Source organism: Python bivittatus, unplaced genomic scaffold, assembly GCF_059951505.1.
Source record: "Python bivittatus isolate LINGU-HERP-01145 unplaced genomic scaffold, Pbiv_v1 ctg000840_np1212, whole genome shotgun sequence".
Lineage (NCBI taxonomy): Eukaryota > Metazoa > Chordata > Lepidosauria > Squamata > Pythonidae > Python > Python bivittatus.
Window position 1 is genome coordinate 35,071,537 of NW_028277113.1, and position 27,650 is coordinate 35,099,186.

Consider the following 27,650-nt stretch of genomic DNA (forward strand, 5'->3'; position numbering starts at 1 on the left):
TTTTAGATAGGACACAAATGCCAACCATATTTATGTAAGAAGCACCATCATTACTGATCACTTTTTATTTAAAGTCAAAAATGCCAGCAACAGAGCAGACTGAGTTGGCACATCAGGCTGGACAAATACGTGATTGTAGCCATATTTCCACAGGCTATGAGCAGCAGCACTGAGTTACATGTTGAGGCAACAATTGATTTAATCTTCTGACACAATAAAAAGGATGGACAGCTACTGAACTGGTAGAAACCATGCAGGAGTTAACAAAGGTATGAATAGGTGTGCAATAAATATCTTGCTGAAAATATTAGAGGGAAGAGCAGGAGGCTCACTTAATTTTGTTAATAGTTACATTGTTTTAAATATTAACTTTTGCAATACAGTACCAAAATTATTTTCAAATGTATCAACCTACCCCCTAGTAAGTGGCTGCTTCCTATTGGCTTTAAACATGTTTTGCTTTCTTGTTGCACCAAATGACAGTATTTTAGTGATCCAATTTTGCAGTTTCTGTGAGCTCTGGAATTAAGACATTTATTTCACACCTTAGCAGATGTAGGTAGAAAGGAAGTCTACTGTTCAGATTCATCTTCCATTACTTCAATTCTGCGCGGCCCATAAAGTAGAACATAAGCTATATGCCAGTCTCCACCCCCCGATAACCTCAAAATATCTTCAGGTGTAACAATGCTGACTTTGTCGTCATCAAATTTAATCCATTCATCTGTGGGGAGAAAAAAACACTAATCAATTAACACTTTAAATGGCATTAACATGAGAGCCAGCTTCGTGTAGTGGTGAGGATGCTGGCCTAGAAACCAAGAGACTGTGGGTTCAGGGCCTCCCTTAGGCATGAAAGCCAGCTTTTGGGCCAGCCACTCTCTCTCAGCCCAGCTCACCCCAAAGGGTTGTTGTTGTGGGGAAAATAGAAGGCAGGAGTCTTAGGTGTGTTTGCTACCTTGAGTTATATATAAAAAGGCAGGATAAAATCATCATCATCGTCATCAACAGTGCAGAATTAATTTTCCAATTAATTTTTCAAAAAAGGAAGGCAGTCAAATAACTTGTGTTATTGACTACTTTCTAAAATTGCTTCAATACCTTGTTTTCTTTTAACCCAAGATACATAGTGTCCAGAGGAACTAGATCTTCCTTGATGTGTTAGCACTGCCTGTAGGTCGTAATAACCACAATTATTGGAACCAGTATCTGAGGAGGCAAAGAAGATGCTGCAATGTAATATCATAATAAACACTTTACACACTGTTAACCATACTTTTTGAAACTCTCACCTTCAGAATTAGAACATGAAAAGCATATTAAGCCCACAAAATATATTTGGGACAATGATTTTTATCCATCAACAAAACGGATTCACCACTGCGCAGGCTCTCCTCCAATCCCTGTTTCAAAAGACTGCTGGATGCTTTGGATTTTTATGCTCTGCAGGCACACCCAAAGTATCACTGCTTAAGCAGACCTACGCTTCCAAAATATTCACTGTCTCCAAGTTAAACAGCAGGCAATCAGTCAATTGGCCTGTATGCACATATTTCAGCGTAATCAGAAACTCAAAGTGGGAGAAGCCAATGAAGTAAATGCATAATAGGAGAGATAACAAAGTTAATCAGAGTGCTTGGGGTTAAAAATCTGTGCATACAACAGAATTGACAAGATACTAGCATTGCTACTTTTATCACTTTTTCCTCCAGTGCAACACCTGCAGCCGACTACACAAGTAGGCTACTGTAATATGAAATGTTTAAGTCACAACCATTTTAAGATAGATTAAAATAAATGTAATGTTTTTATTTTTTTCCACACTTAAATTTTAATAGTAATTTCAAATTTCAAATTTAATTTGAAGTTAAAAGCTTATTAAATTATACTAACACAATTTCTCCACTAAACACGAAAAATTATGACCTGTAGTCTCTTAAAGAACAAATACTTTACGAAACATGAAAATTATACCTAATCTGGTTTTGTGCTTTATAATCATGAGCATTTGTGAGATTTAGCTTGCTGTCTTTTATTTCCTGTAACCAAGTACTATTCAAATATTGTGGTACATAATTTATCAGGCATTTATCTTCATACTGATTTCAACCACAGCTGCAGATATTCACTAATTAGCATTCCTAAATAATCTGTCTGCTTCAATTTTTAGTAATGCCACATTAAGGTAAGGCAGGGTAAAAATATCTGCGATTCTAAATGTAGACGTTAAATGTTTTTCTACTTACCATCAGAAAAGGAAAACGGTTCATATTTAATATCCTTCTGTGAACCATCACCTTTACTAGACTTGAAAATGAAACAGAAGATGTTAGAGTTAATTTTGTAATTATAAAATATGGCATTTATGGCATTAAAATAAGTAAAACCATAGGGTGATTTTTACATGTTGTTATTATTATTTGGAAACCATTTGTAAAATAAAAAGCTGAAGGTCTAAGGCTTAAGTATCCTTTGCAGCAGAGATTTTTCATATACATTTCATTATTATAATAAATGATCCAATAAAAAACATGAAAACATAAAAATCAGGGATATGGTATTTGATGGCTGATAATACAAGCATTAATATCAGAAAGTAGTAGCTTTATGTGAAATATCTGTTTGCCCTGGGCAATGTTGCAGAAGAGACAAAATAAAAGAATTATCCATGTTCCTATAGAAATTACAATACAGCAGAATATGGACAATGGTTTTAATCCCTGAACCACAAAAGTAAACTCATTCAGATAAGGGAATTTTGGAGTGTCTGCCCAGTAGGAGTGCTGATAGTAACACATGCCATGCCTGAAAGAAGTCCTTCCTCAACCTGGGGAAAGTGACAGATGCTAAATATTTGGCCAGTACCCAAGTTCCTCTTGAAAACTAGGTTCTGCTGTTATGTGGTGTCCTATTGATCTCCAGTTGGTACTATCCTTTAAAAAAAAAGCACATGTATGGCCTTTTCATAACCCAGGGTAAGAAGGAATGCAGCTGAGGATTGGTAACATGACAGCTTGGATTCTACAGCACCCCTCCAATACAAGGGATAACAGGTCAATGGGGAAGAACTGGATATTTATTCAATAGCTTCCAGGTTATTAATCTGTTTTAGGGATTCCCATCTTAACTCTGTGACATTAGCTGCACAGTTTGGGCTGGCAAGAATAGCTTTCACCATTCACATGGTATTTCTTCTAGTACAGATTCCACCTGTGCTCCAGATAAGAGTACATCTAATTAATGTTCTGGCTGTAAAAAGTTTAAGAATAGCTGGAACTACCTCTTGGTCCTTGAAGAAAAAGGACTTAATGGTGGCAGAAGACACATAATCATTATGCATTTCCATAATCCTTTGCCATCAAAAACCACTCCAAAGTATTTAAAGGTATGAATCTACTCACTCTTCTCCCCCTTTATAATCCAAGTTTTCTATTCAGGCCCTTTCCTGAAGGACATGATTTTGGGGTTTTGATAATTAAGTAAAAACCTATTTTGCTCAGTACCGGAAATGACAGATTTCAGTACTCTTCTGAGACCAACTGGAGTTTGGAATACAAAAACAGCAGCATCTGAATACAAAAGGATGGATGTCCTGCAGTGTGCCAGTCTGGGACTGTGAAAATCAGGGTTGTTCAGAACTGATGCCATCAAATTTATATGTAGATTGAACAAGGAGGGTGCCAAGATGCTTCCTTGACAGTCCTCTTTTAAATTACTATTCTGAAAGGAGCTCTTGTAGAAAGAGATATATTCAAATCTGTTAACTTACATTCATTGCTCTGTTTTATACAAATATCTGGTTTGCAACTAATTTGATTTTCTACTATTTTGTACTGTTCACACATTAAAACTAACAGGAGTTACATTAGTCCATTGCTAGGTTTTCTAGTAATTTATTCTTTCAACCTTTTTCTTTATATTCTTCAATACTTTATCATTACTATACAGAATTTCTAAGTTTATTTTGGTTCTCTTACTGTACGGTCCTATGCAACATATTTTGGGGCATAATTTATTATCACATTAACAACAAGGGGATTACATTAATACTTTCATGGCAGATTAAACTGCAATTTTACAGTTATGTCTGATTATAAACCAAATTCCTTGATCCAACAAATCATACTTTGTTCCTCCTTGAGAAGCAAGGACTGGAGGCAGACCTTAAGATAAGAGTTTCCTGATTAATACTTAATCAAAGGTATTGTCCTTGACCCAATTTTTAAAATAGTCACAGATTGTTCTGTATTAACTTGACAAAAATCTAAAAATTAGTTTTCAGCAGTTTAAAACCTTTGCACATGCATAATGTCTTTTTTGGAATGTTCAATCCTTGTTAATGGCTTTCAAAAGGATTCAAAACTCTGCTTCAAAGCTGAAATTCCCAACTTGCTGTGTGTCTGAGTTAAAGTACTAACAGAATTAAGCTGCATGTCATTTAAGAGTTCAGAGGTCAGGGTGTCTCTGATGCACTCACAAAAGGCCAAAATACAGATGGCCTGTTTTGCCCTGCCAAAATAGGCTGCAACCCAAATGGCTTCTGAAACTCCCAGATTAAAAAATAATGTCAAAAGCACTACTAAAGTACATATACCTGATTGTTCTGCTTTTAACAGGTAAGATTAACTTGAAACTAATAATTCCCTCCAGTGAATCTTAGAAAATTCACCTGCAATGGTTTATTAGACTACAGAATCTAAAAAAAACCCTCAACAGTAATTCTTCACATTCCAAATCAGTCTTTTAACTGCAAATCTTTTTATTATTAAAAACATGATCATTAGCAGTCTAAATGAGGTTTGGTTATAAGCTCTACCTTCATAATACTAGACCTGACTTAAGGTCTACCTGAAAAAGAAAACGCATACACCGTTAAATCAAACTTAATGATTAATCAAACTTAATGGGTCACCTACATTATTTGGTTGCTGGTTTACTTTTTTGTCTTCCAGGTCCTTGAATTTTGATCGATATGGGACCATCTTTTCTTGAAGGTCTGGTGTACATAGTTCATATACATCCAGCATAAGTGGAAATTTAACATCCTATAGCAATTTAAAAAAATAGTTAAATGTCCATGTAAGTCATGATATGAAGCAAATCACCTGTCATAGATCTTAATTCCATTTAATTTAAAACAATACTGGCAATAATTTAAGATCTTTAAGCAAAGTATGTACACCTAAGGCTCAGCATTTAATATTTAAAATGCCTTAGGAATATAGAAAACTGCCCCATATCATGTCAGACCATGAATTCATCTAGTTCAGAATTGTACTATCAGCACTCTCTCTCTAGGGTCTCTGGAAATTGAAACTAAAATCTTATATTGCAAAACGTCCTCTAGTGATCACCTTGGGTCTTTTCCATGGCCATAATAGAAAATTAAAAAAAGAAAAATAAATCCAGCTTATCTAATATTTTCCAGTGTCCTATGCACTTCATTCCACACAATGTTTTAGCAAAAGCATCATGAAGCTGATAAATCAATACAATCTGGACTGATTCTGCTTTCACTTCCATTTATAGTACAAAAGAAGGGTAAATCAGTTTGTTTTAATCCAAATTACACTGCAATTGAATAACAAACCTTGACTGCTGAATTTATGAGACAGATAATTGCCAGATAGATCAGGTGCAGAACTTAATATTAAATGTACTTACTTTGAGAACTTTGGCATTCACAGATTCTTTCTCTTTGTAAAAAAATCGGACCATCTGAATAGTAAGGTATGCAGGCAAGCGACTTATCTTGGACTAGAAGAAGAAAAGCATTCACTAGAATCACTGGGCATGAAAATCTATAACAATTTAAAGCTGTAATCATAAGCGCATGAAAAATGTTTACAAAAAGACAAAATATGGCATAACATAAGTCCATCTATTCTATTTCAGGGAATTTTAAACTTTGCCCTCTTCTATGTATCCACACCCTTAAAATGGCACATCATAAGTAGAGTTTGTTTGTTTGTTTATTTAATATGCCGCCCATCTCCCCCAGAGGGTGACTCTGGGTGGCTCACAGTTAAAGTAAAACCCAAAATAGTTAAAAATATAAATATCCCCATTAATTTAGTTAAAAACTCAAGCTATATACATATGCTCTTTTTACAGTTCCATTACTATAAAAGGATCTTACAAAGTTATGCTCACCGTTTTTAAATAAAGGGCATTTCTTTGCAATGTTGGTGATAATTTAGTTATTTCTTCTTGAAGACGCTGCAAAAGAAACATATTGCTACAGATAAGAATTAGAAGACATGCAAAATTAATGATGGCATTTCATATGTCCTTTTTTTTATTCTGAACAGCATTTTAAATGATAATGTAGTAAGAATAAACAAACTGTGCCCAAAGATATTTACTGAAATCTGGAAGTATTTTTCAAGGAATGAGGGAAAGAATAACACATGATAGCCTAGAACGAAAAACGATTTAAGCTCATGCAAAGAAATTTGCATTCATCTAGTGGAAATTTTTATTACTTTCTTCTTCCAACTATCACATATATTTCCATGGGTTGGAGGGAGGATAATACAGGTAGTCTTCACTTAACAACTGTTCATTTAATGACAGTTCAAAGATATGACAGCCTAGGAAAAAGTGCTTTATGACCTGTACTTGCACTTATGACCATTGCAAACCATCATAGCACCCCCTGGAGTCACATGATCATGATTTGAAACCTTTTTAACGACATTGTTAAGCGAATCACTGCAGTCATTAAGTGAATCATGTGGTCAGTAAGCAAATCATGTGGTCATTAAATGAATTCTGGCAAAAGTCCATTGGGGAAGCTGGATTCATTTAACGACCATATGATTCACTTAACCACAGTGATTCGCTTAACAACCACAGTGATTCGTTTAACAACCATTGCAAAAATTGTGATAAAATCAGGTCTGGTCACATGGTGACTTGCTTAATGACCGCCCTGCTTAACAGCCAATTTTCCTGTCCCTATTGTGGTAATAAAGCAAGGACTACCTGTATAACAAGGATGGGCAATTTGTGATACTCAAATGTTGGATTCAAACTTCAATTAGCTCCAGTCAATATGACCAAATAATCCAGAATAGTGAAAGTAATAGTTTAGCAACATTTGGGAAACTGAGGTTTCCTCTTCCCTATACTATAAAATGCATATGACACAGGGTTGTGCAATACTTTGCATTTAAAGGCAGCTGTGTCTAAATCCTTACAGCAGCTGTATCTTTTCCCAGGACTGTGTAGCTGCTTTCCACAGCTGCAATGCAATTCCAGGAAAAGACATGCTTGATTCAAGGAGTTGCAGACACATTCTGAAGCACCTTTTTGTCTTTGAATGAAACACAATGCACAGCTCTAGTATATTACCTCCCTAGAATATCTGAAACATACAACTGAAAGTTGGCAAGTATATTTAGAACATTATTCCAATTTCAGTTTTTAATTCTCATCTTAATACTTCTTGTTTTTGAGAAAATGAAAGAAATATGTAAAATGCATTTTCAATGTTATATAATGCCTTAGAAAATAAAATATTAGAATCTCCAACAATCTCAAATTTAATGTTCAAATCTGCTTCCCCTTCTTGAAAACACTTTGTGGACCAATTTCTAAATAACCAAGATAAACCCTCTTAAACATAGCACTGCAAAAATTGTATGAATAAAGATGCCACAGTAACTCACCAATTTAAGACCTGTGAAAAGATATTTAACTTCTTGATTGATAAAGCAACTAAGCTGGAGTTGATTTTCTCTTCCTTTTGTGACTTCCTCTTCTTCTGCTTCTGTGCATTTCATGCTTCACAAAATATTAAGGACCAAAAATGAAAAGCACTGAACTACTGCTAACCACTGAGCTTAATAATTTGCAGAAAGAAAGTTGTCTTACTTCAGAAGGCTTAAATTGCTGCAACAAAATAATGGTGCTTATATGAGCACCCATTATTTAATGACAGTAACCAGCTCTTTAGATAACCATTGTGTTTTTTTTTTTATAACATGGCACAAACCTTTCTTTAAAAACAACTTTAAATATATTTTATGGAAGCACTTAGCTATCTATTACAGAATACATTTTTAGTGAGGACTACCTCTTTAGTAAGTAAAATTTATAAAACCAATCCCACATATACTAATGTTATTACCATAAGCATGCCTTGTTATCCTAGAATGTGTTTAGGATACATAGTTTCAAACTCAATACTGAAAAACTGGTCAATTAAGCTCTTCTTTTTAGGTGGTGCTGCTGCGGCTGCTGCTCCTGAAATTGAAGAGTCAGTCTGTAAAAGCAAACAAATATGTAAGCAACAATGCAAGCTGTTTATGCTTTACTCTTACAGAGGTGTTTGTTGTATTTTTAAAACTGGATAGAGACCTAAGAGTGGCCAAAGGGAAAAAATGTGAATGGTTTACTTTGAACAAAATTTGGGAAACAAAGATCTTTTTCAATTCTATGTCAAGCAGTCTAAATCCAAAAGCACAACAGAAAAAGTAGTTTGGGTAGATATTCCAAGCAGCTTTAGTTCCGATTGGCAGCTTACAGTATATAAAGTCAGGCTGTGCAATATTTTAGGTTCCCAAAGTTGCTTCAGAGCACAGATACGGCACCCACCAGCAACTCATTAAAACATAATGCAAGAATACCTTGTTAGAGCAGCCCAAGGCTCAACTAGTCTAACATTTTATTTCTCACAACAGCCAACCAGATGGTCTGGGGTGCTAGCAAACAGATGGCCATATCCCTCTCCCCCTGTTGTTTCCTTGCAACTGGTATTGGGAAGCATATAAGTGCCAACCTGGATCTAATACTGAGTCTTCAAAACTAATACTGCCTGACAGACCTATCCTCTGTGAGTTTATCCATTTCCCTTTAAGTCTGTTCAAACTAGTAGCCATCTCCACATCAGGGTAATAAATTCTGCAGATCGCTTTAAGAAGCATTTTTGCCTGTTCTAAATCTCCTTGCAATCAGCTTCATTGGATGATCCATAGTCCTAGCATTTTGAGATGAAAAACTTTTCCTCATTCGCTTTTTCCATGGCAAGCATGTTTTTATACATCTTGCTCATATCCTTAGTCACCTTTTTTCTAAGCTAAAAAGTCCCAAACCTTCCAGCCTTATGTGGTATGGAAGTTATTTTGCCCCAATGTGGAATTTTTTATTTATACTGAACCACATTTACCATCTGGCTGCATATCAACCCAATTTAAAAAGATCCTTCTAGAGCTTTTCACAATCATTTTTCTTTTCAACATCCTGGATAGTCTGATATTATTTACAGCTATGTTCAGCTCACTACGTACCATTAAGTCAAGATAATTTATGAATGTTAAAAACCACTAGTCCAAACACAGATCTTTGCTGGATTCTACTTCTGTTACATGAGATTTTGCCCATTTATCCTTATTTTACTTTTCTTTTTAATCAGCTGGCGGTCCATAAAATGATAGGTCTTCTTATCCCATGACCACTAAGTTTGCTCAAGAATCTTTGATGAGGAACTTTAGATACATGGATTATCAAAAAGCCTTTGACAATGTCATAAGAATCACCTCCATCCATGTGCTATTGATACTCTTAAAAAATCTTTTAAAAACCCCTAAAAACTCTGTAGAAGTTGGTCAGTTAGGATTTACCTTTGTAGAATCCATACTTATACAGTGGGGCAAAAAAGTATTTAGTCAGCCACCAATCGTGCAAGTTCTCCCACTTAAAAAGATGAGAGAGGCCTGTAATTTTCATCATAGGTATACCCCAACTATGAGAGACAAAATGGGGGAAAAAATCCAGAAAAATCACATTGTCTGATTTTTATAGAATTTATTTGCAAATCATGGTGGAAAATAAGTATTTGGTCAATATCAAAAGTTCATCTCAATACTTTGTTATATATCCTTTGTTGGCAATGACAGAGGTCAAACATTTTCTGTAAGTCTTCACAAGGTTTTCACACACTGTTGCTGGTATTTTGGCCCATTCCTCCATGCAGATCTCCTCTAGAGCAGTGATGTTTTGGGGCTGTTGCTGGGCAACACGGACTTTCAACTCCCTCCAAAGGTTTTCCATGGGGTTGAGATCTGGAGACTGGCTAGGCCACTCCAGGACCTTGAAATGCTTCTTACGAAGCCACTCCTTCGTTGCCCAGGCGGTGTGTTTGGGATCATTGTCATGCTGAAAGACCCAGCTACGTTTCATCTTCAATGCCCTTGCTGATGGAAGGAGGTGTTCACTCAAAATCTCACGATACATGGCCCCATTCATTCTTTCCTTTACACGGATCAGTCATCCTGGTCCCTTTGCAGAAAAACAGCCCCAAACCATGATGTTTCCACCCCCATGCTTCACAGTAGGTATGGTGTTCTTTGGATGCAACTCAGCATTCTCTCTCCTCCAAACACAACAAGTTGAGTTTAGACCAAAACGTTCTACTTTGGTTTCATCTGACCATATGACATTCTCCCAATCCTCTTCTGGATCATCCAAATGCTCTCTAGCAAACTTCAGACAGGCCCAGACATGTACTGGCTTAAGCAGGGGGACACATCTGGCACTGCAGGATTTGAGTCCCTGGCGGCGTAGTGTGTTACTGATGATAGCCTTTGTTACTTTGGTCCCAGCTCTCTGCAGGTCATTCATTAGGTCCCCCCATGTGGTTCTGGGATTTTTGCTCACCGTTCTTGTGATCATTTTGACCCCACGGGGTGAGATCTTGCATGGAGCCCCAGATCAAGGGAGATTATCAGTGGTCTTGTATGTCTTCCATTTTCTAATTATTGCTCCCACAGTTGATTTCTTCACACCAAGCTGCTTGCCTATTGCAGATTCAGTCTTCCCAGCCTGGTGCAGGTCTACAATTTTGTTTCTGGTGTCCTTTGACAGCTCTTTGGTCTTGGCCATAGTGGAGTTTGGAGTGTGACTGATTGAGGTTGTGGACAGGTGTCTTTTATACTGATAACAAGGTCAAACAGCTGCCATTACTACAGGTAACGAGTGGAGGACAGAGGAGCCTCTTAAAGAAGTAGTTACAGGTCTGTGAGAGCCAGACATCTTGCTTGTTTGTAGGTGACCAAATATTTATTTTCCACCATGATTTACAAATAAATTCTTTAAAAATCAGACAATGTGATTTTCTGGATTTTTTTTCTCATTTTGTCTCTCATAGTTGAGGTATACCTATGATGAAGATTACAGGCCTCTCTCATCTTTTTAAGTGGGAGAACTTGCACAATTGGTGGCTGACTAAATACTTTTTTGCCCCACTGTATGTTTTCAGTAAGCCCTATTTCTTTATATGCTTTGGTATTTTTTCATTGATCACAGTTTCAACCAATTTGCCACCACAAAGTGTTTAGTTTACTAGTCTATAATTTCCTGAATATCTCAATTTCCTTTTTAAAAATTGGGGTCACACTGCATACTATCTGGCCCCCTGACACTCAGCCTGATTGAGAGACTAATTACATACTATGAAATCAACAATTTCACATTTTAGTTATTTAAGAACTCTTGGGTAGATGCTCAAGACCATGTGATTTATTACTGGGACTTCCAGGGAAGAAATGGTGGACTGAAGACAGCCTGGTGAAAAGTGAAGCTGACAACCGCAGTGGAATGAAAAGCCAGCACATAGGCCAGCTCTTCGATAATTCTTCTCTGGATAAGGAGAGAACTTGAGATTGTTTACAAGTGCTCCAGACAGCTGCTCCTCATGAGGAGACCACAAGATAGCGGTCTCCAGAGGGTTTAGCGCCCTGGGAGACCAGGGAATAGCCATCTTGCTCAAACTACAGTCAGCACATTTGAAAGGACACTAAGTTTGCATACTTCCGTTTCTTACTACTTTTGGAAATTGCTTGTTAACTGCTTTTCAACTATTAGGAACCTTTGGATCAACAAATTTTATAGCACCAAGTGAGTTTCCTTCAATCCTTAGCGAAACAAATTTTAACTACAAATTTAAGAAGTTAAAACATTTTTGAGGGGAATAAACAGCAAAAGGTGGTTAAAACTTTGATTTTAGAAAGTAACAAATGGGCTAAGGGTCCAGATAAATTTGAAATAAGATTTTTGGAATTAATTATAAAGAATCCTTCTCATGGGAAAATGCTTTTGTTTTGAATTTCTTAAAAAAAAATAATAAGGTAAGACTTTAAAAACTGGACACTAGAGGGAACTAAAAATTATAATTAAAAGAGAAAAACACTCAAACTCAACTTACATTGCAGAACAAAGCAAAATATTTTAACACTGGACATACTGAAGGATATTATTGAACAATGGACCCAGAAGTTAATTGTGTCTGCCTCTATAGATAGACTGTGCTTAAAAGATGTTATAGAAGGAGAACAAGTTTTACCTGACAAGATCAAGACTGATTTGAAAGAGGATTTAAAAATGACAGGCTGCAAGAATTGACGTGGAAGATGTTACACTGGACATTCAAAAGAAACCAGCTGATGTCTCAATAATTAAAAGGGATATACAAATAACAAACAAACAAACAAGAGTGACCTGGATAATTTTCCTATATTGGATTTACAAAGAGGCTTGTTTAAATTCTGATGAATTTTGTGAGAAGAGACAAAGAAAAAAATGAGAAGAAATCAAGCTCTACGACATTATTTGATAGAACTAAAGGTCAAGATTGTTAGAAGGAAGGAATATAAAGTTAGTATATTTGATCAAGATTAAAATAGATATGTTGTTATCCCTGGTAACCCTTAATGGACTGAAATGACAAGGCTTTATGGATTTGTTTATAGGTAAGAGATGGGATATGGGAAGAAGAGATCATTTGTTGTATTTTAAGAGAAGGTGATAAGTTACTAAAATTGTTTATACTTGTTGTGATGAAGGGAAAAGCCACTTCTTTATATAGTTCTTTTCTTTTTCTTAACCATATTCTTATTTTATCTTTCTTTTCTATTTCTCTATTTTTCTCTATTTTTCTCTTTTCTTTCTTTCTTTTCTGCACCTTCTATTTTTTCTATTTATTTTTTTTAGTTTGTATTAATTTTTACTGTTGCAATTGTAGTCTTTAATAAAATTACTGTTAAAAAAGACTATATGATTTATTACCGTGTAACCTCTCAAGATTAGAATATTTATTTATTATTGCATTTTACAGTATTTCTAAAGCATGTACAACATAATACCACATAATAACATTAATAATAAAATAATAACACTGTAATCAGATGGCCATCCACAATCTCCCTATGAGCCAAACGCTCACTGAAATAAAACCATTTTAAAAGCTTAAATGCCCTTTATTTTTTTAGAGCTTCCTATTTTATAGTCAAATCCTTCTGTACTGGACCCTGCTGGTACTTTCCCATTTGTATGTATATTAAGCATTATGGTCATGATTTCCTATTGGTTCCACAATACTTACATCTCATACCAGATCACAGTAACCATTTGACATTAAATGGTTTGCTTCCCCTCTGGCTGACAGTCATTTAGCATGAATGTATCCAGTTTAGGTGAGGGTAATTATACAGCTCCCCCCCCCCCCCATCGATTGTGAATCTCCCGGTGACTGTATGCTATGAACTTGGATGGGGAAAAAATTACAACTGTATTTTCACTAACTTTTAACTGAAATTTAGCTTTTCATTCAATAATGAATGTAAGCAACAAAGTAATTTATGGCTTCTAGACTTCAAAAATGTTTTTTAACTTCAATAAATCTCATTATCTAAAATATTTAAAGAAATGAAACCAGAATTCATTTGGTTATGTGAAACACCTCTTTCTCCAAAAGAATGTAACTGATAATGGCCAACAGTTTGCATTTCAAAGGTTCTTTTGTATCTAAATATCCACACAAGCCATTAATCTTACAATTCCAGAGGACTGAAGGAGAAGAACTAGATTTTTCAGCTTTAGACAGAGGAGGCTGTGTGGAGTTGGAACTGTTTGCTCTTCTCAGGTGTGAGATGAAAGAGGAGTGGATTGGGCCCATCTAGCCTGATTAAGAGTTGAGGTTTTCTTCCCTGACAATCTGGGTAAGAGCCAGGTTGCTGGGGGATGGTGTGATTGGGTGATGTTTGACTGGAGGATGAGAAGTAGATAAGGTCTGCTGAATTATTAACAGAAAGACCTAGATGTTGGGGTTGCTGCCTATTTTCTATAGATGGTATTATGGAGGTTGTAATGGAGTCCTATTCCTGGGAAGAGGGTAGCCGAGGATCAGGGACTGGATGTTGTGAGGGAGGAATGGGCAGGCAAGAACATCTAGGTGGTAACAGGCATGGAAAGATATGGCAGGTGAGAGAGGGAGGGGCATTGGGGGGTTTAATACTGATGCTGCATTCCAGACCCCTGTGCTCAGCCCCAAATCCTAGTCTTTGGAGTTTTGGTGGCTCTGGTCTCCGTCTGTTGCTACTTAATGCACAGTTAGCCTGTAATAAGTCCCATCTTATTCATGATTTAATCTTGGATGAGAGGACTGACCTGGTATGCATTACTGAAACCTGGTTGGACACAGAAGAGGAGGTGGCACTTGGAAATGTGCCCTCTTGGGAATCAGAAGTGGCATCAGCCATGACTCCGAGGCACAGATAAGGACATGGCTATGGTCATCCGGGAATTTCTGGAAGCTTTTACAGGTGATGCTCCAGACATATCTTGAGTGTGAGACCCTGTTTATGAAGTTGGGCTGTAAGGATCAGATGAGTTTGCTGCTCAAGTACCAGTCTCCCTGCTGCCCAGCAGCTTCCCTGCCCAAGCTCCTTGACTCTGTGGCCAGGTTGGTGGTGGAGTTCCCTAGACTGATGGTTCTGGAGGATTTCAACCTGCCTTCTTTGGGCCTGGAGTCAAAGGCAGCTCAAGAATTCATATAACTATGGATATGATCCAAATTACTGATACCCTGATTCACAGCAGAAATTGCACTCTGGACTTTTTGTCTCGGGGCAGCAGTGACATGATCTGATGGTGGGGGATATAAATATCAATTCCTTGTCCCTCCCTTCTATTTCTGGAGTTCTCTGTGGCTGCCCCCCACTTCAGGGAGGAAGTACCTATTCAGTTGGTCCCTCCCAGGTGACTGATGAATCCAGTTGGGTTTCAAAGGGAATTTGGGGTTATTCCTGAAACTCTATTGCACTTTCTAGCTGAGACCTTAGTCACTGTCTGGAATGGGCAGGTGACAACAGCCTTAGACTGGATTACACCTGTGTGGACTTTCTGTGACTGGGAATCCCATAGAGTCCCATAGTTTTCTAAAAGTCCAGGAGATGAAATGTCACAATAGACACCTACAGCACTGCTGGAAGAAGACAAAGAGCAAATCTGACAGTGAACAGCAAGAGCCTTTATTCACAACTTGCTCAGTGGCAGCAAGAGCAGCAAAGTAGGCCTACTCTTCTGCTCTGCAGATAGCTGACCAGTGGTCCTGTTTTGTTTGACCAGATCCCCTCTTGGGAAGGAGTTGAGGTAGCTCTTACAGGGTTGCTGTGAGGACTATTCTAGGGAACTGTTGAACAAAGTTGTTCAGATCTGCTTGGAACTGGACTCTAGTTAGGCAGATCCTATGGAAGTGACTGAGGCATAGTGTTGCCCAGATATCCGAGATGAGTTTCACCTGGTTAGCCCTGAGAAAGTGGACAGGGTTGTTGGAGCTTTGAGCTATGCCACCTGTGTTCAGATCCATGTCCCTCTTAGTTGGTTAAGGCCAACTGGGAGGTGATATATAGTTGACAGTGAAAGCTTTTTTAAAGGAGTGGGTTGTTCTACCTGTTTTGAAGGAGGGGTCAGTCCCCTCCTCAAGAAGCCATCCTTGAACCCAAAACTATGGACAATTTTTGCTCTGTTTTCAGCTTTCCTTTTTTAGGGAGGATTGTTGAGAAGGTGGTAGGTACACAGCTTCTGGGGGCCTGGAAGAAGATTATGTGGACCCTTTTCAGTTGGTTTTCAGGCTGGGTTATAGTAAGAAAACATTGGTTGTGCTTGTGGATAACCTCTGAAGGGCTGAGATGAAGGTGGTACATCCATCCCTGCCCTCCTAGATCTCTCAGCAGCTTTTAATAACATTAACTAGGGTATTAATCATCTCCTTGGTCCCACAAAATGGCCTTCTGTAGCAGCACCTGTCCTACAATGGAACCTCCACACCTGAGATTTGGAGGGCACTGCCCTCTTGGCCTTCTGGAAGGCTCTTAAGACCTGGCTTTTTCCAGAGGCCAGGATGTTGGGGAGCTAAATACGTGTGTTTTTTGGTGAAACTGTTATATAGTGCCTCAGTTTTTCTTTTCTTTATTGGATTATTTTTAATTTTGGTTATGGGGTTTTTATATGTTTGTATACTGATTGTTCACTGTATTTAAGATGGGTGACTATTTACATTTTCTCAGTAAAAATTAGTAAAGCACATCTATTACTATAATACATAATGGTTATTTTGTTTATGTTTTGATAACTGTATTTGAGCATAATTTCCTTTGAAATACAATCTATGCTTTTTTTTTCTTTTATGAATTTAAATACATTTTTTCAGAGAAGAGGTCCACAGGTTTCACAGAGTCTCAAAGGGGTCCATGGAACAAAAAGGTTAACCCATGTCTTAAGGCACTCTCAACAATTTACCTGCAATCAACTTATATTTTTATTGCTGTGAAAGTCAGTAGTTGCTAACACTGATTGTAAAAACTCTGCCACAACCCAGAGTTAGTCTCAGTTATTTCCATACAGTATGGCTAAGACTTACCTCCATTACTGCATCACCTTCTATACCTTCTAACTTTTGCTGCAGTACTCGCATCATCTGTACCCAGCATTCATTGGCATCCTAAATATAAGATAAAAAACTGAAGTTAGATCACTGGAATTCAACAAAAATATATATTTTGTGGGTGTGTGTATATGTACATACAAACACACATGTGTGCGCACGCACACACACACACATATATACAAATGAGAAACATTTTCTTACTTCATGTTTATTCTAAAATGTTTTCTTCAGCAGCCAGAACTAGAAGCTGCTAAAGAATCATAAAAATATAGCTTTTAATTTTGAATTTATTGTAACGTGTGAAATGTCTACATGATTGCATCACAACTGAAACATATGGGAGCGGTAAAACGAGAGATACATTTTTGGATAAAATATGCAGCCTACAAAAAAATAAAAAAAATAAAAAGTATTTACCTGTTGAAGATATTGGCCTTGATCTCCTTTCTCTGCAAACTGCGGAAAGGCCATATGTAAAAACTGGAGAAGAATGATGGGAGGGATACTGGAGGAAGTTTTGTCCATAGAATCAAATAAATCTCGTAGAGCTTAAAAATAAAAAGAAGCAACACTGAATTGTGTAGAAATGCAAGGTAATATGGTAAATGGTAAATGCAGCATATTCCTCAAAAGCACTCTTATCAAAATTACATTTTGCAACAAAAGACTATTTAAGTATATGAATGTACGTACCAGTTTATTCAAAAAATACTGTATAGTTGATTGTATCATGCAAGTGAAATGCGTCTTCCATGCATCTATATTGTTGTATGGAAAAGGTTCATACAGGTTGTCCTCAGGTTACAACGGCAATTAGGACCGGAATTGCCATCGTTAAGTGACATGGTCATAAAGCATGACGCCACATGACTGTGTCACTTAGCAATGGCAATTCTGGCAGTCCTGGTTGCCGTTGTTAAGTGAGGACTATGTGGGTCATTAAGTCAGGACCTCATGTGACTGTGACTTCTGACTTCCTGCTAGCTTCCCCATTGAATTTGCTTATGGGAAGCTGGCAGGAACATCAGAAATCATGATCATGTGACTGCGGGAATGCTGTGATGGCCAGAACTCGAAGTCCCCCTCGTTCAGTGCCTGCCCAACTTTCAATGGTCGCTGAACGAGTGGTAATAACCCAAGGACCACCTGTATATGGAAGCAAAGCATGCCTAATAAGCTAACTGCTACCAAATCCTTCTGAATTAATCAGAAGCTGTTTGGCACATTCTTCAAATTTTGTTTTGTTCTTTTGTAATTTGATCTAATCAGTACTTTAAAAACTTTAAGCATAGGTCCTATTTCTCTGAAAGCTTGAGAAATGTATTACTGACTGCTGGTGAAATAAAGATTTCCAGAATTCAACCAGTTTGCTTCAATGCTGCTTATCTTAGACATTTATTTCATGTGAGTCATTTAATACCAGAGCCACAAGTCTCTACAATAAGCGCAGCTTCACTTGTAAAAAAAAAAAAAAAAAAAAAAAGTGAGTCATGTTAATATATTTTCAAAATGAGATTCTAGTGGAACAGAATACAATTAATAGGCTAATAACCATGTACTGGAAAACTAATATAGAAAGTCAGTGATCACCAGTCATCTGACTTTCTTCTTATCCAATCTGACATAAGGTCAGAAAAAGATATATGCAAAACAAATGCATGCACACCCTTTTAGCAATTACCTTCATCATCTAATAATAAATTCAGTACGTGCAACTGACTTCTAATTCTTTAAGGCTGTGCTGAATGTACATTGAATTGTATAGTAATGTAGCAAGAATTCAACAACTTGACAAATAAAACAATGGTCCCCTGAACATTTTTGTTACCAACACACTGAAATAATGAACAGATTGGGCAAGATTAACCTAACAAGACAACTAATCAAATATTCTGCATCCATACAAGAGATTCTAGCTAGAGGAATGCCAAATAAGGAGAAAGGTAAGCAGTTGTACAGAGTAGCTAATGAACATACCATCCCAAAATTTTATAGCAGCATATTCAATAGTTGACTGTTTCTTATTTGTTTTTTCTTAAATGAAATTGTAGAAATCATAACATCCTGGCAATAAAGTAAACAAGCAGCACCCATTTTCCAATGTTCAAGTATTTCTGGATTTTAAAAAGCTGCACTTTAAAAAGGAGATTTTGTAACAATAATCAATATTTGGCTATAATTTGAAAGGTAATAACTAAAAATATAAAATACTTAAAATGGTGCTAGAAAAACAGAAACAATATTGTATTCTGTGTTCTGAGCAGGATCCAGGCCATTCTGTCTGGGATAGCTAAATTATATCAGAAAACTCTGCAATGCTCTTGAAATACAAACCTGCAGTAATATACTGAGCAGAGGCCATTTCCCCTGAAGCTCTTAATGCACCAGCATACCTAAAAAATGTTTAAAACATATAGTTAGTTTGGCCTTGGAATCAATACAATACAGAAATAAAGTTAAATGGCTTTTATCTGGATTGAGATTTATTTGTGAGATTTGGAGCACAACCATATAATGGAAAATTGTAAGGAGTGATACAGAGCTAATTCTACAGATTTGGAATTCTTGCACTTTGGAAGCTTTAGATAGCCCAGTTACCATCACAACTGAATGCACACTTTAACTGCACATAAATAGAAAGTGTGCATTCAAATTTGGAGAAAGATATTGTGTTAACTTTGAACCATGCAGAGGTTGTATTAACTTTAGTTGACTTAGAGTTTCACTGAAACATACAACTAACCAGGTGTGTTTAAATTTTTGCGCCCAACTGTAGATCATGCCTTCATACAAGGAAAGGATCGGCACACTTCAACCATTCAATTAACATTCTTTTAATAGTTCAACCTTAATTTAATATCACCAAGTCAAAGAGGGAGTATGTGAGCTGAAACCTGGTTGCAAACTCACTAGGTAGCACTTAACAAGCTTTGCATGCTTCTCACTACTTTGTACACAAATATACACATCAGACTAGTTGTATGAATCAGACCAAAGACCCCTCTGTCTAGTCTAGGATTCTATTCTATTCCTACAGTGGCCAACAAGATGTCATGGAATGCTCATGAGCAGAAGATGACTGCAATAGCAGTATCTCACCTGTATTCCCATCAACTGAAATAGACATATGATGCCTCTTTTAGTAGTGGAAATATAGGACCATCAGCACTAATAGCTACTGACAGCCTTGTCCTCCCTCCATAACCAAATCTAATTGCTTATTAAAGATACTCAAATGGTAGCTATCCTTATATCTTGTCAGAATTCCATATTTGATTTTTTGAAGAAGTGTGTTTTAATCTAATCTCATCTCCTGCCAGTTAATTAGATTGCCCCAATACTAATATTTCAAGGAAAAGCCAAATTCTACTGTTTTGAAAGAGGGAGGAAATTCCTTACTCATTTTCCCCCATCCTATATCTCACTCCACTGACTTCTCCAATATCTCTTCCAGTCAAATAGCTACTAACTCATCTCCCGATGATACAACTCTTAATTTTTCTGTTTTTAAATTTAGCTTTGAACCATTTTTACTGTTGGGTGACATATTCAACTCCTTTTATTGTGTATATTTCAGGATAATTTTTAAGTATATCAAAAGAAACATGAAATGAAGAGCCAGTAGCTTACATCTAAATTCCACTCACAAAAGAGGGCTTCCTTTTCTTTTCCTCTCCACTGCAGCCCACTGCACCTCCTAAAAAGTTGCCCCTAAAGGTCAGGGAATCCTCTGAAGCAACCTAAATGTGTATGGGGAAGCAACATAAGGACAGAAAAGGTAGGAGTTGGGGAGGCCAACTGGGTGAGCAAAAACATGCTCTGTTTGTATAGAAGCACCTTTGGATACAAACCAAGAACTTCAAGGATAATTTATTCCATAAAAGGTTGCTTAACCAAACACTTCATCCATCTAAAATGCTTTAAAGTGATACCACCTCTAAATCTCCCTTTTATATACATAATTAATGATATTCCTACATCTCAAAGATGCTACCATAGTTAACACTATTCCCCTTCTTAATGATTCTACAAAGACTGGAAACAGAAAAAGTAATATTAAGCACGAAGACACTATTTTAAAGATATGCCAAATTATTTTTGCCAGTACTTTATATCTCGCCTTTCCAGTTTACTAGAGTGCAGTGTTTAAAATAGGAGCTAGTATCAATATTACTTGAAACTGATCAACAGTTTGATCACTAATCAAAATAAGACATTAAAACTTTATGAAATAAATAGCGCAGGAACAGAAAGCATTTTTCTAAATAACTGTTTAATATAGAACTCTCAATTCCATTTGCAGAATAAATCCCAACACAAACTGGACTCATATTATAGTTCTACCACTAAATTTGAGTTAATGATATATTTCAATTTTTCATTTGAAACCAAAAATGAAGTTTATTACTTAAATTTATTCTAGCTTTTCTTTCCTATTAAAAATACTACTAGTTACAATTCATACCACTTCATATTAAAAAAAAAAGAAGACTGCATACAATTAACAGCATTTTATTTTATTTGTAGTTATGAAGCCTACCTCTTGAGAGCTTCTTTCAGTTCTGGCACAGAGCGAATACATTGAACTGTAGCATTCATATAACAAGTATTCCCAAGATTTGTTAAGCCACACGGTAACTCCATCTGTCACAGAAATATTTAAAAAATTTGCTTTTATATTAAATATTGTATTTTTATAACGTTCTCTGAACATGACATCTCTTTGCTGATTAAGGTGGTATTTGTGCCAGTTCCCAAAAATGCTGCATTTGGCCACAATGATATCTGTCCTTAGTTGCATCTCATTTGGACTATTATTTTATTTATTTAATTTGGATGCCGCCTGATTCCAACATACCTTGAAGAGTATTCAGAAATATCTGAAAATGCATCTTCTGCAGAATTAATCTGCCTGTTCACTGTAGCTGGCACCTATATTAATCCCTTTTTGAAAAAGGGAAAGACTATTTTATTCTCCCTGAATTTTCGATTTTGTTTTAGGTAGTTTTTCTTCTGTTTAGTAATTTTAAATTGCTATATTTCAAAACAGTCACAGAATTTCAATTACTGGGCAATTTGGAAATAAATAAAATGAAAGCATAGTGATATATATACAAAGATAGATTTTATTTATATATTAAATTTGTATACCTCCCAGTGACTCTGGGCAGTTCACAAAGTAAAAAACAGAGAAAAAATAATAAAACCATATAACAATAAAAACAAAGGGGCAAAAAGATGACAAAACTGGGCAACAATGAAAGCGGACATACATAATTAAGAAGAGGCTTCAACTACCCTAGTCAAAAGCCTGGGCAAAGAGCTTGGTTTTCAAAGGCCTGCAAAACACCAGTAGGGTGAGAGCCACCCAGATTTCAAGGGGAACTGCATTCCAGAGGAGTATGGGGCACTGAGAAGGGGCACTTCCAGATCCCAATAAATAACACTGTTTAATCAAAGGAACCTGGAGCATGCCAACCCCATTGGATTGAATCAACCAGGCAGATACTATGGGAGACAGGTGGCCCCTTAAGTAACTAGGCCTGATGCCATGTTTATAAGCAATGACCAGCACCTTGAATCATACCTGTAAGCAAACTGGCAACCAATGCAGCTTGCAAGGCAGGGGAGTTACACAGGCATACTGAGGCATGATCATCACTACCCTCATTGCTGCATTCAAGACAGTTGAAGCTTTTAGATGGTCTTCAAGGGCAGCCCTACATAGAGTGTGTTGCAGTAATCAAGCCATGAAGTAACCAGGATATGAATGACTATCTGCAGGGCCTTCTTATCTAGAAAAGGGTACAACTGGCACACCAGATGAAGTGCTGCAAAGGCCTTCCTGGTCACAACTGCTATCTGCTCACTGTGCAGGAGCTGTGTATATAGACAATGAGAATACTACCTTTTTTCCCCCCAAAACTGCCACAAGAATTACTTCCTTAGAATTGTTTTACTTGAGTAAAATCATGCTTCCTTTGTCCACAAAAGCCCAGTTTTTGCATAAGTTAAGCCATTTAGGAAAGATCAGAAGAGTTACTAAGACAAATACAAGGGCTTACATTCACCAAATGGCAATGATTTAAACACACAGAGCGACCATCACCCTTCAGGAAATTCACCTCACTTAAAAAAGTAAAGGGAGACACTGTTTGAGGAAAATGTGTTTCAATTTAGGACCCTAGTTTCTGGTTGGAAAAGTAAATATGTTAATAATATATTAATCTTCATTAAATTTGAGGTCATGCATAGCCCAGTGTTCAAAACACTGAGCATAATGAAAAAATAGGCTTACTGCTGAGGCTAACTGTTCTTCTGTCATATCTTCTACAAAAACAGGCCGGGCTACTGGTTCTTCAGGAAGTGCATCAGCAGAGCCCATCATTAATAAGGTCATCCCCTATTGAAAAAGTACAACAAGTTTATCATCAGATTAATGCATTAGTCTTCAAGAAGCTGGTTTTAAAATAAAACTTAGAGCAGTTTCGACTCTTTTTCATGTTGAGTTAAGAGTACTGTGATGCAGACAAGTTTAAATTACTATTTTATTATCTTTTGAAAAACAGTCCAACAGTGCTACCATATACCATTTTGTTCCTTAAGGAAACAAAGCATCTACCATACCCTTAATTTTCCTGAAAAGTTACTCCTCTTTTTTCTAGTAGTTCCCCTACTACAAAAATTAAATAATATCAGCAATCACATTTGTCTTCACATTTTTTTATTTTGACTGTCTCCAAGAAGATGTTGAAGACATGTAACAATATTATAGTATTAAGAGCAGTATTTAACCCTTTATAGCTATAAACTTGGAAGATAAGTTAAAAAATAAGGTACTATCTACCAACTAAATCCTCCTCCTACTGCTCTCCATTCCCAACCACATCGTACTTTGAATCATTCCCAACTGAGGCCACAGAGAGTTGGTAAAACCCTGCTCTATGAGGGTGTTATGCATAGAAAAGATCCAAACCATTATAAATATCTAAAGCAAACACTGAGCAATACTTACACTTTTTATCTTGATGTTACCCCAATCATCATCCTATTTGAAAGAAAGAAAATAAATGTAAACCTTTTCCTAACAATAGTAAGATGATACAACAAATTCAACAGGTATACCAAAAGTCAAAGAGGAAAACATCAAGGGTAGTTAGATTTCACAGCAATGGCCAAAAATTCCTCAGAAAAAGTGTATGTACAAAAAAATTCATTTGATATTATAAATGTTTTGTTCATAAATTTATTCAGAATGCTTTTCTACTGGGATGTGATCAGCTTATGCTGATATGCTTTTTATTGCCCCAATATATTAACTGCATAAAACATACAACAGCAAGTGTGTGATAAAACATTATCCAACTCTACCTTTAAAGTTCCACCTTTCAGCATCACTTTCTGTCTGTCAGGCTGAACTCCAGTCAAAGCAAAAAGCTGTGCTTTGAATACCATTGGAGGCTCATCTGTATTCAGCTCCACTCCATCAAATTTTTCTTTGCCCCACTTTACATTAACTGAAAAACAATGATTTGAAGTATAACACTGAACAACTCTACTAATAAACATTAGTACTGAAAATGCATGCCGTGATATGTAACTAAGTTAATTATGACTCCTGACTGGGCAGCAATGATTAGACATTTAAATTATAAAAGTTAAAGTCATATAAAGTTATATTAAGTACGCTTTTCCTAAAAACTGTAGCTCAGTTTTGGCTATACTCAGACTCGATGTACTGTCAACAGACCAGAATATTCTGCAACTTGAAACAACAATTCTTCACTGGAATGCCAAGTTTTTCACATTTCACAGAACATATTGCTAAAACTGATAAAACCAATTTATAAGTAAGCATGGATCATATGCTATTCCCATATTGCTTCTATACGGGTAACATTTGGCTATATACGAGTTGAAATAACATGAAGTGAACACAATCCCCTCCCCCTTCTTTCTTTTGTGCTTCTCATCAGCCACAGTTCTGTGGGAAATCAACACTTTATTTGAAAACTGAAAGAGAAGTTTTCTGTTCCACTGGCTATTTGATCTCTGTAAAGCCAGCTTTGACATAATGATTGCTTGCTTCCTTTTGGGGTTCAAGAATAGGAACAGTAAGATGTTGTCTACAGAAGAAACATGAACACAATGAGGAAGCAATAACTGCATCTGAGTTTTATATCTCATCCTACATGCCTTTTAACTGTGATGAAATAGTGTCCAGTTCAAAAATGCCTGTGGAGAAAAATATACCTGAGCCCAAGGCATATGCAAAAGAAAGCCACTACCTCTTCAGACTAATTTCCAGTCAGTGAAGAGCATAATTTATCCTTGCATGCAGTGTGTTGTCACCAATACTTATAGGCACTCTGAAAGCAGCGAAACAGAAACCATGATAGTAAGAAGAAACCAGGAAGAAACAAATCTTAAGTCTTCCTGAATACCCTGACAACTATCTTTTTTAATGTTCTGACAGGTGCATCTATGTGCAAGGCACTTATTTTACAAAACGGAGGAATGTTTTCTAAGTACTCAATATGCTTTCTTCTACAATGTCCCTGATTCATCTTCACTGTCTGTTATATATACCAGTCACAGATCTGCAAATGTTTGTGGAGAATCGTGAAATTTATTCTTGTTTCTCTGTACAAATTTCTATCATGTTACCCACCTTATTAATTACCATACTTTGAGAAATCATCTTTGCCTTTCCTTTTATACACTTAACATACCATTCACATGAATATATAAGACTTACATTTTCGTATAGGTACTAGCACTCATTGCAGGGTGTACACAGTATTAATTTTCTAAACAAGCCTTCCCTAACTTTGCACTCTCCATTATGTGGGGGACTATGCTGTCTATTATGTCTGGTAGCATACTAGTTGGTATAACAAGAGTTAGAGGGTTGGAACCTACAAGTAGTTTGGAAATAACAAATACATTAGGTCCCAATGACAGCATCACCACCATTTTTGCTGTAGAAATTCATATTTACCTTTTACAAGACAAAAGGACAAAGATAATTATTAGATGAGAATGAGAAGAAGAACTCAAGTCCCTGAAACAGTTGAATGATACATGTGCTCTAAAGAAGTGAAGCTTTCTCACTGCTGTATGACAACCTGCATCTGATCAAATTCCTGTCTAGCTGAATTGTTAAATATATGACCTTGCTAATCTTCATATCCATTCATAATTGCGTGTGTAAAAAAATGAAGAAAATTACTTCGTTCAAGTTCCACACTGCAGGTTTGCTCCAAAGACAATTCTGGCTCAGATATGACCGCGTACTATTATTCAAAATCACCCAGGAAAATCAAGGCCTGTGCAATCTTGAGACGCCAGACTGAGCCCTCACACACATACACATACACACACAACCACACCTTGGGCAGCCTTATTTTCCCCTCGCCCTTCCTTCCAGTCGACTTTTTTCTACCGTCCCCATCAAGACAATCCTTACTTGAAGGGCAGCACGAAAGCACACCGCCCACACCCGGCCTTCCTTCGGCCTATCTCTGGCCGTACAATTCAGGAAGAGGAGGAATCCTGCCGCGCTGACTCGCTCCCTCCCCGCCAGTTCCCGCCTCAGCGAAGGGCAGGAGAGCGCAAAGCCCCCTCGCTTCAGGCCTGAGAGGAGAATCCAGGCTAGGCCCCCGGGGCGCAGGCGGCGGCGGCGAGCCCCGCGGTCGCGAGAAAAGGCGCGCCAGACTCACCTGTGAAAAGCGGCATGGCTGGCGGGCAAGCGAGCAAGGGAACAGACTAGCTAAGGACCGAAGACGGGGCTCTAACAGCGTAGCGCTTCCCTGCCTGCCTGCCTGCCTGCCTGCCTGCCTGCCTGCTTGCTTGCCTGCCTCCCTCGGGGTCTTATTCAAACCGGCCCTTCAGGATGACGCTGCAAGCGGGAATGGCTGCGCACGCAGCTCCGGAAAGGGCACCGCCTCCTTCTTGGCCGCACTGTTGGAGGTCCTACTAGGAAGGAAGCGGGGCTTAAGGCTGTTCGGCTGCGTTGTGCTTGAGACGGAGGTTTCTCCCGCCCGGTTTTTTCATCTGCCCTGTCGGCCTTTCCTTCGCTGAGCTCCGCAACCCGGGTTCCGGCTTCCGGGGCCACTAAGGCAGGACAGGAGACTTGAGTTTAGTCTAGCGGAAGGAGTGGTGGAAATAAAGGAGCTGATCACGCTGTAAAAATAGTGATGTATCGCGTCGTTCACAACCTGGCTGGGAATGATGGGAATTGAAAGGCAACACCTCTGGGAAACAGCAAATTCATGGAATCATAGGGTTGGAAGAGACCTTGGAGGTCTTCTAGTCCAACCAAATTTAAAAAGGCTGCATTGTTATTAATATAGTCACACGAATTCTAAATTAACTTAGAATCTAACTTCAAACTGTCCCTCGTTGGCATTACCCAACACATGGAAAACATAAAACGTCAATGGATCCTATGTAATTTTTTCTGCGTATCTAAGCAGTCCCGCAAACTTCACTAATTACAATAAATTACAATTAAGCAAGTGTTTTATAATATTTTATAGCGATCATAGCACAGCATGAACTACATAACAGAACATAGCAACATGCTGAGTTATCTTCGTAAATCTGATGTTTTATGACAGTGGATTATGTGATTTAGTTTTTTGTCCTAGGTCACCAGATCTGGATTACAATGCAAAATAGCATTTTGGCTCTCCGGCGTCCCGGTAGACTTTGGCAATCATATTTCAGAGCTAATTTAGAAAATGCTTTTTACGAACCATTTGAATTCAATGAAAGTGTATTCCCAGTGATTTGCAAATTTCAGCTACCTCTGCCTGTCAGCAATGAGAACTCTGTTGAAGTAAAATGCTTGCAGTTAAATGCATTAAAAAGCAGCATTCTGTTAATTCAAATAGGTATAGTCAAAATTGAAATGTGT

The 27,650-nt window shown here is 37.3% G+C and overlaps 1 protein-coding gene across 2 annotated transcripts; it reads right to left on the reverse strand.

Annotated features, from left to right (window-relative positions):
- On the reverse strand, window positions 1-26,731 carry USP14 (ubiquitin specific peptidase 14). Of its 2 annotated transcripts, none has more exons than XM_007435316.4 (16): window positions 26,452-26,731; window positions 24,101-24,246; window positions 23,745-23,777; window positions 23,028-23,132; window positions 21,270-21,373; window positions 19,064-19,122; window positions 17,147-17,277; window positions 16,703-16,783; window positions 8,175-8,269; window positions 7,674-7,788; window positions 6,154-6,219; window positions 5,665-5,757; window positions 4,917-5,045; window positions 2,247-2,307; window positions 1,102-1,209; window positions 1-724 (listed from the first exon to the last, which is right to left on the reverse strand). In XM_007435316.4, exons 1-16 carry the CDS (start codon window positions 26,465-26,467, stop codon window positions 573-575), a joined length of 1,494 nt encoding a protein of 497 aa, XP_007435378.1. In that variant the 5' UTR covers window positions 26,468-26,731; the 3' UTR covers window positions 1-572. The 2 variants fall into 2 exon arrangements, with proteins under 2 accessions (XP_007435378.1, XP_087987120.1); XM_088130994.1 differs by lacking the exon at window positions 26,452-26,731 and adding an exon at window positions 26,199-26,315.
- Between the last annotated feature and the right edge of the window lie 919 nt (window positions 26,732-27,650).

Bases quoted from the DNA above. Each gene is read 5' to 3' on its own strand.
- USP14 (XM_007435316.4), bottom strand. The intron at 21,374-23,027 runs GTAAGCCTATTT...TTTCTGTGACAG, and splicing joins AAGAACAGTTAGCCTCAGCA to ATGGAGTTACCGTGTGGCTT. The intron at 8,270-16,702 runs GTAAGTCTTAGC...TTGCTTTTACAG, and splicing joins AAGGTGATGCAGTAATGGAG to ACTGACTCTTCAATTTCAGG.